The following is a 16,161-nucleotide window of genomic DNA, read 5'->3' as shown; positions in this document are numbered from 1 at the left end:
GAAAGAGTAGGCAATTCCTTCTTTTTAACCAAACTGTCATACTGGAAGAGCTTCCAGTGTAACCTGAGGAGTGGATAGGAGGTAATGAACAGCTCTCTTTTGTTTGCCATGTATTAGTGATTACAGACCTCATTTCTGCTGCCAATAGTGAAGAGGGTTCAAATTAATGACTACCATTATGATATCTTGGCATATCACTTAAATTTTTCAATAAAATTAACCTTGTCTGTGGGTTATCTGAGAGAAACAAAACCATGGCAATTTTGAAATAGCTACATATATTGCCATCAAGAAATATTCCTTTTTTCTGGTATTTCAAATAATATCTCAGGGGAGTAAATCCCCTACCTTGGACTAGAGTTCACCTAGGATGGTTATTTGCTGATGGAAGAGTCTTTTCCTTCATGTACATCCAGAGAAGCAAGAGAGAGAACTGCTGATTTTTGCATCCTTTTTGAGTCTGTGACCTCATCAAGGTATTGTAGGATGCCAATTGGCATTTTCATGAACAAGGGATAAGAGGTTGCTATCCAGTTTTGTGAGAGCCACATGAATGTAGGGTGATTGAGTTGCTGCTCTCTACTCATCCTGTCAGTGTCTGGCTCTATACCAGAGATAGTGAGCATGCAGATAAGTGATTGTTCAATATGCTGAGCAGGAGTAGTTCAGATAACTGCAGATCATCCCAGCTGCTGGCAACAGTGCTAATTCTGTCCACTCTTCAGTAAAGGCCCGCTCTGGAAATTACAGCTATGCAGTGTCTTTTTTGAGATGTAATTCATTATCCTTTGCAGCAAATCCTGTAGGGAAGACAATGCCAGACGTTGGCAACTGTCTGATGAAGTTCATTGTCTCCAAGATGTTTCATTTTCAATATATCTCTTCCCACCTGTTTGTGGAAGGTACATAGTTATAGTTTTGGAAGCTTTTAATTTTCAAAGTGCTTCTGCCAGTCTCTCTTCTGAGTGAGCCCAGTGAGCCGTGGCATTTTTGTAACCATGTTTGTACTCATCATTTCATATACCTGCCACCAGATGATGACCATTTTACTCGCTGAGTTTGTCTGGTGTGTGAAATGGACCTGTCTTGTTTGCTCTCAGAGTTCTGCACAGATAGGTCACCACCACTTTTTCCCTCTTCACTCCCTATAGCCATGGATGAGGGTGTTCTGCTTCAAGTGAGTGTAAACCAGTCACAAAGGAGACATCTTATGATTAACCTTCCTATCCATGCTGAGGTCAGAGATATCACACTAAGGTGGCTGCAATGCTCTTTGTGCCTTAGTCTTGCAGATCTGCTGAATGATAAATTTCACTGCCACTGGGGAAATCATTGGTATTACAAACTTCTGCTTTGTCATAAATCTAGGGCTTGTTTCTGTTTTGCCTAGATAAATTGCCTCTTTTGTGGTTGCTGTAATAATCTATAACCATGTATCCACAGCGTTTTGGGATCCCCCCAAAAGTAGTGGATAAAAAGTCAAGGACTGGCTTTGAACCCATTACAGCCTCACAAGATGACTGCTTAGCTGGGCTTGTGGGAAGGTGTTGGCAATTGCTGCTGAAGGCATACTAAGTGTGGAAGCACAGGCTCACCTGTCATGTTTTGGCAAATGCAGAAGAACTGACCATGACCTGAAGTGAGGAGGTTTAGGTAGCATCCATTTTCAACAGGCGAGCAGGGCTTTTGATAAAGGCAGACTTGCTGTTCCCTGGGCATCATTGTTCTGGTGCTCAGTCTCCAAGTAGGAAACATCTCCATGCAACTCAGCAAGTGTTGCTGAACTGACTGACACAGCTTTACAATCTGTCCTTTCCATCCCCACCTCCTGTTTGTTGACTGGTTTCTTATATTCTGGGGAAATATTCCTCTGATGAACTTCTCTGCCTCTGATAAAATGATTGCTATTCAGACTGCTGTAAGTATCTCCTCAGGATTGCCATAAGATGGGGGAAAGGAAGTTCAACATGGAAATTGACTTCCAACAAGTCCCAATTTACTATGCCACCTCCTATTAGCTAGATCTCTACTTTAGCTGTAAGCCACTTGACCGTCACATTCTCCTCCATGAAGTGTTTTGTAGGAGACAGATGCTTCTGAGCTGGGGTTTGCTAGCTGCCCACCGGGAAAGAGAGCATTAGTTGTAGCTTTAGAAAAATACCTTTTTTTTTTCCTTTCGGAGACTCAGCTGCTGAGCTTTATCTGTGTTGCTTCCAGACTCTACTCTTGTATCTTTCAAAAGCAGGAGGAAGAGACAGAAGACTGCTGCTTACACTGTATATCACCTTAGACTTTAGCAGTTCCATCATATAGGAATGTTAATGGATGGAAGGGTAGTCTGAGGAAAGATTATGTGAGATAGAACTTGATCATTTTGATCATACTTCCTGATGACCTTCATTTATTGTGTTATTCCCTATACCAAAACATTTTCTTTCCTCATGGAGCTATGGCTACATGGCAAGTGAGATAGAACTTTTTTTTCTGGTTTCCTTCTCCCCATATGAAAAGTTCATGCAAGAAGATTTGTAGAATTTAGTTAGTCAGTATCTTTTCACAAAATATTGTGATTATGATGAATTTCCTCATGGAACGTTTTTATTTGCCAGAAAAATTTCACTTTCTGTTCTTGACATAGAATTTTGCTACACTTGTGCAGTTATTTTTGCAGCAAAACGGAGTGAGTTCTCCCAGCATAAGCCAATTTCTTAGTATGCTAGGGGTTGTATAAAATGAAGAGTTAAAATAACAACTGTGTCTGAACATTTGAAATGGTAGTGGAACTGTGTTTAGCTATGCTCTTTGCAGCACTGACATAGTCTTCCAGAGGAGTGCCCTTCTCCCAGACCTGCCTCACATGGTGCTCGAGTTACCGTGTGGAGGAGCAGACTTCCATCATTTTTGCTGGTTTTGAAGGAGTTGAAGTTGCTCGAGAGCTGGGAGAGCACAGAACTTCAAGCCACGTGCAGGTAGCACCAGCTGGAGGACTGTCTCACACTTTGAGAGCAGAGAAACTGGGAATAAAACCCTAGCTGATTTTCTTCCTTCAAAACAAGTGTCATAAAACTTAAACATTTCCTTGTAAATATTTCCTATATGTATGTGGCAAAACTGGAAGTTTCAGAGCAGCATTGTTTTCTGAGGCATCCAGAGAAAACACGACCATGGAAAAGCACTTTCTGATGAAAGAAGATTAAAAAAAATTCCCTTTAATCTCAAATACAACTGGATATATATTTTAGATTGAATTTTAAGAGGTGAACTAAAACTGTCAAAGATAGATTTCATTTCAAATTAAGTCTTTGTTGTTTAGAAAGTCATGAGTGTTCTAATACAGAATTTAACACTGAATTACTACCTTTTCCCTAACTATAATACTTTTAACAGGAGACTAATAAATGTGTTTTTAGTAAGTGGAGACATTACCCAGGTGTATAGACATTTTTAGTGCTATAATCACCAAAAAAAAGAATTTCTTTTATAGGAAAATGTGAGAATTGACAAACAGAAATATCAAATTCTACTAAATAATATAGAACTGTGTGAAGCACATGCATCAGGCAGCTCCTTGAAATAACCTTTTATATTAGCTGAGAAGGTGTGAAAGATTCCTGTTCCATATTTCAGGAGAAAGTCAACACATGAGCAGTCTTACCAGAAAATAATAGCAAGTGGTTATGGTTGTATTTAAACTAACCAAAACAGCAATAATGCTATCAAGCTTCTGAAAGATATTCTCCTTTAATGCCATGTGTGTTGAGCATGTTGCATAGCTGTTACTTATGAAATAGGTTATTTAGAACTTGTCATGTTTGACTGGCAAGTACCATTCAATACTCTATTAAAGCAGAAGTAATTTCCTCAAATACTCAATACAAAGGGTATGTATTTTTTTGTTACATCTGATTTTGAAAATTTCCATTTAATGAATTTATTTACCCAGATAATGCTTAAGAAAGGCTTACAGCCCATTTGGTATGCTTTTAGGTAGTATCATAGAGGTGTGGGGATTAAGCAGTCACAAGTAGCTGCTTTCAGGAATGGTGGTATTTAGAGGTTAGTTTGCAACTGAAGAACATGGGCAGAAGGCTGTACTGCATTAAGGTGATAGGATTTTCTGCCTAGAGTGAGCAGCTCACTCCTGACCCTACCATGGCAGTATGCCCCTAAAAACCCAGAGAAACTCTTAAAGTCATCCTTTCTCTCAGCAGTGTCTCCTAGATACAGAAGTGTGTACTTTTTTCTGTTTCTTTAAGAAACCCACTATGTTGGTAAAGAATATAGCTGATGTTTAGGGGTGACAGGCTGTATTCAAAGCACCACACTGGGAAAAATAAATAGGATGGAGTAGATCCGGATTGAAATTTCTTCTCTCCCTTTTTTTACAGGAGATATTTGATCCAAATCTGTTCTAAGAAAATGCCTTTATCACTATGGTGTAAATTGTTACAATCTCATATAACTTTTCTATAGTAATGTTTTTATAAGGTTACACAGGAAACAGGATTCAAGTCGTCTCTAAGTAGCATGGTGCAGTGGGGTGGTTCTGACGTTGGGTCCAGTGAAAAAAGGATTTAAACAGAAGAGCAGTTTCAGTATAGCAGTTTAAGAGAGTTTGCTAAGGACTGAGCTGCACAGCCCAGTGTTTATTAGACCCCTGTGGAAGAAGGGACACACAGTGTTACAACCTTGTCCCAAATCAGACTGTGTGGCAAAAGCAGCTTAGGTGGTTTGACAGTATGAATGCTTGGGAAGTCCACAGAGTTGTAGGACTTCATTCTGATTTTCTCAGTCCAATTTCTGCAGGACATCTTGGCTCCTAAAGAATATGTCCACTTGGTGCTTTATCACAGATTATTTTCACTAAACCCAGGGGTCTGTATTTTTTTTTCTCATTTGTTTATATAGAGTAATTAAATTGAGCTGGTAAGAGTCTGTTAGACAAACCCTAAAGGAGCAATAACAGTTGAATTGAGTAGGCAACAACTGAGTTATTCTAGGCTTAATATTTCTAAGAAGTGTATTTTTAAGATGTTTTAATGATTTCAGAACTCCCTAGGAGAGATGAGGACTTTATTTTCTAATCCTGCAGCTTTTTGTCTAAATTCATGTGCATGATGCAGCTCCATGAATTTGCACATATAATTATGTGTCTTTAAGATTGGAATCTTGCTGATCTTTGTATTTATTGCACCTTAAAATAATAGTTATTTATGGGTTTGCTTAGTTGAGGGAGAAGCATAACTTTTATCTGTAGTCCTAGTCATCTATTATTTACTCAGAAATTACTTTTTTTATAAGAAAGACTGAAACAAATCACTTTCTTTAGTAAATCTGTGTACTAGATAACATGTGAATTGTAAAGACCACATTGTTAACTTTTTTTCCTGATCATTACTTTCAGGGAATTCAAGCATACTAAGCAATTCCCTGATGAAATTACATTTATAACAAATTTTATGTATTTCTTTTTTATTTTTAAAATGCCTGAGAAAACTGTTCCTTCAACAATGTACAAACTAATTTTATTATAGTAAAAAAAAAGTTTTGGAATTTTTAGTGAGTTCTGGTTCATGATTAGTTTTGTCAGAATAATTTACTAGATTGAAGACTTCTTCAAGAAACACGGAAGCCTGAGGCTTCATCCTGTGGTAATTCTTTCCATAGTGAAACAAAAGTGTGTGTTGTGAGTTCAGCGTGTTTTTGTTGTTGAAATCCCTAGTCCTGCAAATAGTTGTGGAATACTTGACTGTAGAAATACTGTAATAAATTTAGACTTTCTGCCCCGAAGTGATTACTTAAAATGAGGGGAAAGATGAAGAACAGGTTAGTTGATATAAGGTTCTAGCTCTAGAGAGAAGCCTCTCAGTGGTTAGTAGCTAGAAGCTGTACAACTGGAAATACTTTAATTTAGAATCCAATGTAAAAGCTTCATCAAATACGTGCAGAAACACTTAGGAATTTATTTTTTTAATCACAGGTTTAGTCTTCTCTCTATAACATATCCGTTGAATTATTTGAGTTACAGTTGTAGAAAGCTGTTTTAGCATCACCAGAATCAGGGTACCAAACTTAAGATGTGTACTTCTCATGTAAATAATATTTTCCAGGGGACAAAAAAGCATACTTGGAGTTCTGTGTGGGTAAAAGGTCCCCATGGGAATGTCAGCTGGCATCTCTCTACATCAGAACAGATAAAGGAGATTATTGTTAATCAAGCACAATGTTTTTGTTAGTCTTTCACTTAATTTTACTGCCTTCGTGTATACTTAAAGAAGGAGAAAATTTAACTGATATGTCTTTATAATTTTTAAATTTAAAACCAAAACCCCTTCCCTTCTTGTTCTTTGTTTTCAGAACACCACAGAATTCCTGCTTTCGAAGAGGCAGGTTGGTTGCTGGGGAACATCAACCAGACTGGCTACTTTAGAGTTAATTATGATATTAGGAATTGGAGGCTGCTAATTAATCAGCTAACAAGGAACCATGAGGTAAGCTCCTATTCTCATCCCTAAAATCTGCTTTCATAGGTGAACCTTCACTGTTCCATCACCCTAAATGGTTCAATTTTTGTGCTTGGCCCTCACAGGTTATCTCTGTCAGTAATCGAGCAGGCTTAATCGATGATGCATTCAATCTAGCCAGGTATGTTTTCCTGAAGATCGTCTATCCTCATACACATTGCTGCAATAGCTCATGCAACTGTTAACTCAGCAGTTGAGTGTGCTTCAAACTTAAATATGTCTTAAACATACGGAAGTTCTTTTGCGTCCCCTCTCCTCCTTTTTTTTTGTGGCACAGAAACCTGGTCTGTGGCACGTTCACTCCTCTTGATCAATAATTGCCATAGGGTATTTCCGAGTCTGAAGATATCTGATCAATTTTGCAGCAAGTTCAATTTTACACTTTGAAGATAAATAATCTCTTTCCTCTTTCTCTAATGAATGAAGGTTTTTTCTTCTGTTTCTCTCTAATGCCCTGCCTTTCCTTTTTTTTTTTTTTTTTTTATAACTGACCCTTGTGGTGTGTTTAATTTGCTATGGAAGGCACCTTTAAGCTTTAGTAATTTTTTTTTGCCCTGATTTGTTGTAGTGGGTTGACTCTGGCCAGATGCCCAGTACCCACTAAAGCCACTCTCTCACTCTCTCTCTGCAACTGGACAGAGGAGAGAGAAAAAAACAGCTAAGGATTCATGAGTTAAGAGCTGGGAGAGGTCAGTTACTGATTACCTTCATGGGCAAAACAGACTCAAAGTGGGGATAGGACTTAAATTTATTACTAACAGGATAAGAGCCAAAGAGTGAGAAATAAAACAGTTTTAGAAACATCTTCCCCCAACACCTCCTTCTTTCCATGTTCTCCCTTCTGCCCCACAGCACAGGAGGACAGGGAATGGGGGTTACGGTCAGTTGTTGTTTCTGCCCCTGCTCAGGGAGAGGAGTCCTTCCCTTGCTCCCATGGGGTCCCTCCCACGGGAAACAGTCCCTGATGGACCTCTCCAGCATGAGTCCATCCCTTGGGCAGCAGTTCTTCTCAAACTGCTGTCCTGTGGATCAGTCCTCCATGGGGTGCAGTCCTTCATGAATGAGCTGTACCGAAGTGACCCCCCAGGGGCCACAAGTCCTACCCGGAAAAACCTGCTCCAGCGTGGGCTTCCCTCTCCATGGGCTTCAGGTCTCGAGCAAGACCCTGCTTCATCTTGGGCCTCCCACGGGGTCACAGCCTCCTTCATGCATCTACCTGCTCCAACATGGGCTCCTCCATGGGCTGCAGGGGGGTCTCTGCACCCCAGTGGTCCTCCATGGGCTGCAGGGGCACAGCTGCTCCACCGTGGTCTGCACCATGGTCCACAGGGGCCACAGCTCCGGCAACTGGATCACCTCCTCCCCCTCCTTCTGCACTGACCTTGGTGTTTACCTTGTTGTTCCCATGTTTTTGCTCTGCTCTTCCCTGGGTGGAATTCCTTCTGCGCCACAACCTTCTGTTCTTAAATATGTTATCACAGAGGCATTACTATCATTCCTGATGGCTTGGCCTTGGCCAGTAGCAGGAAGTCCATCCTGGAGCCGGCTGGCATTGGCTCCATGGGACAGGAGAAGCTTCTAGCAGCTTCTAACAGAAGCCACCTCAGTAGCCCACCCCCCGCTACCAAAACCCAGCCACAGAAACCCACTACACTTGTATTGTTATATCATTTTCCCAATATCTTTCTTTTCTTGTAATCTGCTGGAACAGACTCTTTTTTTCTGTGTGGTGCTTTTCACACAGAATGGAAAAGCAGTTCCATTAAGCATTTCTGGAATTTGTACAGCATTTATACAGCATTTTGAATTTTACTATAATCAGAGTGCTGTTAGCTAGTGCCTCCCTTGACTGCAAGGCACAGTGCAGAAAGTTACCTCACTTTCTTTTGGAACAGTACTATGGTTTGGATATTACCTGCCTTGTGGATGCGGTGCTGATACTCGTCTGCATTGCACAATGTGCGTTTCCCCCTGCCCATATGACATTACGTGATGGGGAGATTAAATGCATACGCTTGTCTTTGACTGTGACATGAGGAAAGGTGAGTAACCCTATTGACCAGGCATAGAGGCAGTAATTGGTAGTTCAGACCTGACTTCTGAGAAGACCAGCTGTTTTTAACAGTAATTCAGCCCTCAGTTTTGGTTCCCAGTTGCAACGATGTGTTATCTTCTTGTCTACAACTATAAATATACATATTTTGAGAGACAGAACTGTGGAATGCACACTTTAATCCCTAGCTATTATTTTCAGTGATGAAATAATTCCAAAATTAAAACATAACTACTTAAATTCATGCTGATCCTTTTAAAAATAATTTCTAATATAAACAGTTCTTTTTACTGTACTGAAGAGACTGTATTTCTTAGAAACTTCTACAGTACTCTCTAATGTGTCGTTGAACTTGATACAGATAACACCAAAAGGATTTAACTCAATTTTTTCACTATCCTAATATGGTAGGTCCTAATATGATTATTTCTATGTAGTTTTACTGCTATTTGATTTTGTTTATGGAACAAGTACTGGTCCTCTCTTTAATAGAATTTAATAATATTTAGATCTCGAGAAATATGAAGAAAATTGCTCATATAAATTATTTTGGAGCACCACATTTTATTTTTTAAAGGTGTTTTTGATTTCATTCCTTCAAAAGGTTTATTATCCTTTTACTGTCCAGCATAATGATTTCTCAAAAATAAAAAACATAAATGAATTGTTACTACCAAGGAATATTTTAAGCTTTATAGCTTTAATTTCATAATTTTTTGCCCATTTTACATGGAAATACATTCCTTCTTGGTGTAATTTGGTTAACATAACACATCAAGGAGAGTTAAGTGGAATAATAACCACAAAAGAAAGTTACAACCTGCTTGTTTTCCAGATTTTTAAGCATAATTCTGTTCTCAGTGGTAGTGCATGCATGCACACACCCTTAAGGTCTGGAAAGCTGTAGTCTTGGCAGTAACGTAGCTTAGGGAAATTTATGCCCCGCATTCTTGAGCAGGAATAACACTCTTCCCTTCTTCTTGAAGATCCTTTATCTTTCGCTTTGTATGAAGTTTCAGTACAGTTTGAAAATATGTTGATTCTAGTAAATGTACTAGTAAATGTTGACTAAGAAAGCCAAGAAGCTGAGAGAAGACAAATAGAACTGTGGTTCTCTTCTAAGCTTAAACAAAGCAGAGGTCATTTCAGATAGCTCCAATAAGCAATGTCACAATAAATAACAAAGATCCCACTGTTTTAAGCATGAGTAATGCCGTCAACTTCTCCTGTCTTTCTCTTTCCTTAGTATAAGTGATCAGTTAGTGAGTATGTGAGGTGGGATGCCTCCCATTTTACTTTAGACATCCCAAAGGTAGACCTGTAAATCTGACATTCTCACCTTGTACTGCACTGACAGTTAATGGAGAGAAACATGCACCTGACCTCTCAAAACTACTTAACCATATAGGATAAGATAAATCACTCAATGTTAAGAGTGTTGTGTCCCTCCTGGTTCTTCCTTGATGGGCTCTAAATCTTCGTAAAAGATTTCCCTCATTAAACTGGTTGACTTAATCCAATATTATGTGAAAGAAATAGGTCTGGTTTGTATTTAATGTTAATCAGTGTTGGACCAGATGTGACTGGGAATATCTATTTTACTGTCACCTAAAATAGTTATTGTTGTTTCCAGTTCTTGAAGCACTGAATGAGAAAGCATGAAGCTGTGTTGTTAAATAATTGTTCTTACACTCCAAGGATGGATGACTGTGTTGGAGTGCTGTCAATTTCCTTGCACAGATTAGGGGGAGAGTGAGCTATAGCCTCTTTAGATGTAGCTTGCCCCTGTAGACTTGACAAATATAGAGAGCTGTGTCAGAAATGAAAAACAACAAAAATATACCTTCAAAATTATCTGTGAACTAAGTTCATCATGTTGTAGATGGCCTTCATAAGTGTTCCTCTCAGAATTTCATACACTAGACCAAAACTAGGATCCTTGTGTGAATAGATATATGATGAGTTATGATGATTGTTTTCCTGCTGTTAATCAATTCTTTTTGCCTTGCTTCGTTCCAAACTGTGAGTTCCGCTGACTCTAGAAAACCAAAGTCTGAGGGCAAGGGAAAAGGCAGTGCCAACCTACTTTTCAATATATAAATCCAAATTATCCCCCTTGACACAAATTTATCTTTAACAGCTGGTGCATTTGACTCCAAGGTTGATTCCAGAAGTAAAATACCAAAGTAAGCTAATGCTGACTCCTTATAATTTTCTCAACAACTTGTAAAGGCAAATTAATTTAAAAAGTGAGTCTTAGTTAATCAAGTATAGCCTTTTGGATCTGGAAAATCACATCTTTAGGACCCCTTATTTTATGTTTCTTTAAAAAAAAAAAAGAAAAAAAAGGGGGAAAACAAATCAAAGCCAACCCTCTCCCTGTTCCTTAAGTTAATTCCTAGATATGGAGTCTTGACATGTAAGCAAAAACATTTTATCCATTCAACTAACTACCTGAGGCAGCACCACCCCACTTAATGATTAGCTGATCTTATTTCTGGAAACTGAGAGTTACCTTGTAACCAAGCCTGTAATTCATACACTTCCATATAAAAGCCAGAATTATTACCACTAAATTAGAGGAATGTTTTATTGAAATTTCTGGTCGAAATACGTGCATAACAAAACTATACTATGGAGTTGAAGTGATCTTCATTGTTATTTTCCTTCCTTAGAGATTAAGATTTTATTTATTGTATCATTTGAAGTATTTCAGCATATGTGAGCTAACTGCTTCCATGTTACAGTTGTTTTGTATTACTTCAAGTCCTGTTCAGTGTAATGTCAGGAGAAGTCAAGGCATTTAATTGCTGGGGCTGGATAATAAATAGATGACAAAGATAGAGGTTCTCATCTAGCCCAATTAATGTACTTCAAAATGTTTCAATATCTCAACAGCCATATTCAGGGTTGTTGACCTTGTTTTGTTGGGTTATTCATAAACAATTATATAGGGTCCATTTAAATGAGTAAACTGGAGTTTAACTCCAGCCTTCATCTTTACTCCTGATTGCATTTTCTGATAGTTCAACACAGAGACAAACAACAGATAGGCTATGCAGGTCCTTTAATTAGTGCCTCTGAGTACCAGCTAAGGGACCGAGTATTAGATCAATAATTTGTATTGCACTTGATTAATAGTGGTATAGATTTACTATTTTAATAAATGAGGCCTCATCCAAATTATTTCAGCAAATGCGACAGTAACTCCCATTCACTGTCAGGCAAATTTTGGTGATGGTTCACTAGCAATTGATTTAGGTGTGGCTTCCTACGGGAGTGGTTTGGTTTCCTCTGACATAAATATCTCTCAGTGGGCCTGAGCAGCTGTGCCTTTTTTTAGAGAAAATAGAAAGCTACAATTATTTTAAAGTAGCCGTCATTCATTACATATGCTGCGTGTCAATCCATATGTTCTCTGACATATCACAGCCTTGATATCTGCTTGGAGATAACATTTGCATATGTTCATACAAGAAGAATCAAAGCAGTTCCTGAGACTAAGCACACTAAAAGTCAATTCTGCTTTTGTAGTATGTATCATTTGTATATCTGATCCTCTTACATAGCTAAAAGCAGTAAAACAATTTTTACAGCACATTCCAGGGAAGTGCTGGTGCTGTGAGAGCATCCTGGAAAATAGAAATACTTGCTGAAAGCCAGGGAAGAAGTTGGAGAAGACTCTTCAGCACATACTAAAAACCAGCCCTATAGATCTGGCTGCAGATAGAATCATAGAATCATAGAATCAGACGGGTTGGAAAGGACCTCTGAGATCATCAAGTCCAACCCTTGATCCACTACCACCACAGTTGCTAGACCATGGCACTAAGTGCCACGTCCAGCCTCATCTTAAAAACCTCCAGGGATGGAGATGTTTACTGCATGAGTAGGTCTTGGTCTTGTCACATCCCTGCAACATTTGCCTATGCTTCAATTACTTCTATTACTTCTGAGCTATTATAGCACTAATTGTTTTATTCTGTAAACTACATTAACTCTATTCTTGGTCAAATCCAAAATAAACTATCAGGAAAACTTGACTCCAGTTTCAAGGGAGTAAAAGAATTATTTTTAGCTAATGGTTGTTAACTCATTGTTACAGTTCAAGTCAAGCTGGTCTCTGAAGTCAGCTTGGTATGGATCTATCCATGTTGCAGTGCCAGAGACTGCTATGTAATGACAGAGGTGGGGAACAGTTTATGAAACTTGTTTTGGAAACGTTAATTAAACTGTGTCTGAATTATGCTTCAAGAGAGCACTTAACTTGAGTTTGAGGTTAAACAAGGAGTGTCATGTGTGGAGCTTGCTGAAGGCTTCTTAGCAACTTTAAGTGTTGAAAACGAGCTAAGAAGTGCAAATATGACTTCAGGAATCTCTGTGTTGGTGGGGCAGGGGGAAGTCTTTTTACAGCCTCACAACCTGTGCCATTCTGTGGGGGCTCTATCCTCTCACACCTGGCAGACACCCATTCCTTGTGCCTTTGTCTCATCTACAGACCCCCTTTTCTTCCCCACAGCTGCCTGATCAGCCCTTTCTTTACCTCCCTCACCTGTCCTCTCAAAATAAGCACCTTTTTTGACTCCTTGACTCCTTACCCTTATCCCAGAACCCTATTACTTTTCTTTCTGAGGGTCTGACAGGACTAGTATAAAGGACAAAAAGACCTTTCTGCTAACTTGGTCAAGGTAGCAAATATAAGCCACCCTGAAAAGCTGGAAGTACGGCTCTTAAATACCCTGTCCTTTCCCAGTATCAACAAAAGATATATGAATAAAAGGCATGAACCAACTTTTCTAAATAGAATAGACAATACAGATGCCTCATCAGCATAAACAAAATAGTCTGCGACCATAGACTATTCACTTCTTTGCCTACTGCTTTCACCTGAGTGCACCGTTGCTTCTCAGCAATGATCCTACTTTTTGTGCTTATCCAGTTGCTGTTGGCCAGAATTGTTGTCTAGGGGAGGTCTGGTCTTTGTCTTTGTATGCTCTATCTGCTCGAATGTTACAATAGATTAGCTCCTTCCTCCTCAGCTAGAAGTGTGCTTACGCAGAAATCAAGCAATAAATGACAGGAAGGACTGTGTTATGACTAAGGCACTGCACAGAGACTAGAAAAACCTGAGATGGTATTTCTGCTGTAGCCTTCCTAGGTGATCCTGGTAAAATCACTTAAATTGTTTGTCTCTGCTTTCTCGCAAAATGGAAATGAGAGAGTAGGTGAGGGTTTATGAGAATTTCAGAGAATATTTCATGATAAATATTTTTATAGGGAATTGCCTTCAGAGAAAGAATGTCCAATTCTGTAGATATTCTGGCAAAGAAAATTTGGATTGTATGTATATTTTCAAGATCAGGCTTCTGTGCTTTCCATATGAAGTTTCTAGCTTTCAAACAAATATTTCACTTGGCTGACTGATATGCAAATTATGAACATTAGACCAGGAAAAAAGAGAGTGATGAAAAAGTATTGTGCATAATAATAAACTAACTCAATTTTGGTTTTGCTCAAACATACTCTCATAGATACCATCACCCGTTGACAACTAAATGAATAGAAGAGCTGTTTCATTCTACCCTTTCCAACAAAATCATCAAGAAAGAAAATAAATAACACTTATAATAATTGAATCATCTGAAATTGATGTCTATTAGCCCCTGAAATACATTCAAATTTCTTTAGTTAATTTAACTGTGTGAATTACATACTTCTCAAAAATCATGGTTTCATAATGATGAAAAACCTAACATACCTGACTGAATAGCCTTAATTTTTAGCAGTAAGTTTATTTCTTTTTCATCTTGCACTACTCTTTTTCTAATCATTTTTTTTCATATGGGGAAGAAGAGGAAAGAAGAGATTCTGAACTACAGTTTGAAGGAATTTTTTTTGCATTTTTACAAAAGAGGGGGCTTGAATTTTTTTTTTTTCTGTTTTCAAGAAAGGTGAGTAGTTCAAATTAACATGCTTATGTGTCAACTCATTTTTAAATTATGCAAGATAATTTAAGCCACATTATACTCTGATAATTACATTGAATCTGAACTATTCTTTGTAGAATGCTTCAAATGCTCTTGTGTGGAGTTGAATGTCACTTGAAGAGTCCTCAAATATTTTGCATGTAAGAAAACATAATAATAAGCAGGCTTCACTTAAAACTGTCATACTCTCTGAATCCTTTAAAATTGGAGAGATTGAATGCTAATTAAATGTACTTCTTAAAATGAGCTTGTAAGTCAAATGTTGCTGTTGTATTTTTCAAAGAACAGATGTGCATTCCTGTCCTGTTTATGTGGAAGTCCATAGCTATTACAGATCATAATACCTCCATTAAGTCACTTTGCTTGTCTTAGAAAAGCAGAGTCCTTTACATGGTCCTAAATCAGCCCAATCCTGGTTGGGGAGGATGAAGTAAATTATTCTTTGATACTGGAGATCACAGGGCCTTTTTTACAGATTACCCATTAGTTTTCTATGAGAAGACATTCTTTCTCTAACTTCTGTGGTTGAACATGGATGTCAGTCATTGTAAGTTTTTAATCTTTGGCATCCCAGTCTTGCAGAAGTGGAAGGTGAAATCTGTGACTACAGGAGTTAGTTTCTCTGTTGTATGGGTCACCTTGCTCAAAGCTTCTTTTACATGTCAGGGTTCAACATACTTGTTCTTACTCAGCTGTCAAGGAACTGCTGTTAAAGCACTGTAGGAAAGAATATGCTGAATACATCAATAGGGACAGCAATCCTTGATAGGTCCAGAAGAAGTTAAAAAGCTTTATACAGTTAAATGTGAATGTTCATTGGCACCAAGTTTCTCCGGGAGTTATTCTGATCTACACACTTGACTGTTAAACAATTAATAAGAATCCTAACTTACTTTAAACTGTTCCTTTAGGAGTTAATGAGTAGAGTCTAATTATTCATATATTGCACATGCACAGAAACAGAACTGATGTTAATCTCAGTTGCACATCTGTGTTCTGAAGAGCTGCTTTTTACCCCTTCAAAATTACCCAGGAAAAAAGCTAGTCATGTTTTACATATTCCATGAGAAACAGACAAGGCAGTGGGAGTTTTAAACCAGCAGCAAGTAAATCACCTCATTTCCATTGTTTCAACAATGCAGACCAGTTTGCTGCCAGCTTGGATTTTCTAATTTTGATTTAAACACATGACTTAAAATGACTTTGTTGGGTGGTGGGACCAAAGGATTTATGATGCCCTTGTGTGTGGGACTCTCATCACTGTACAGCAACCCTGTCGTTTTTTTAACAGAGTCTGTTTGACTGGTGCTGGATTTATGATAGAAATAATTCAGAACAGAGTAATAATTTTCCCTTGGCAATTACGCTACCATTTGGTACTTGGTCCCTAAGGGGAAAATGAATGTGCTGGGATCTGTCCATAAGTTCAGCGGCTCAGTGTAAAGAACAAATCAAGGTCAGAATGCAGTTGAATACACACTGATGTTTCATAATATAATCTAGATCTTCTGCTTTTATCTGACTCATTAAAGGCTCATGTAATTTAAAGATTATTTTTGATTGCTATGAGATTTTTAACAGGAATTCTTTGTGAGGG

General features: G+C 38.3%; 1 protein-coding gene across 3 annotated transcripts in view; it reads left to right on the top strand.

Annotated features, from left to right (window-relative positions):
* The window catches only part of TRHDE (thyrotropin releasing hormone degrading enzyme), a 209,829-nt gene that overhangs the window by 156,018 nt on the left and 37,650 nt on the right, over window positions 1–16,161 (top strand). For all 3 annotated transcript variants that reach the window (XM_064655637.1, XM_064655636.1, XM_064655635.1), the window contains 2 exons: window positions 6,358–6,491; window positions 6,590–6,645. In XM_064655637.1, coding sequence (XP_064511707.1) covers window positions 6,358–6,491; window positions 6,590–6,645 — 190 coding nt within the window. The remainder of the gene's footprint in view (window positions 1–6,357; window positions 6,492–6,589; window positions 6,646–16,161) is intronic.

This window comes from Pseudopipra pipra, chromosome 5 (genome assembly GCF_036250125.1).
Source record: "Pseudopipra pipra isolate bDixPip1 chromosome 5, bDixPip1.hap1, whole genome shotgun sequence".
NCBI lineage: Eukaryota > Metazoa > Chordata > Aves > Passeriformes > Pipridae > Pseudopipra > Pseudopipra pipra.
This window is presented reverse-complemented; position numbering and strand designations above follow the sequence as displayed.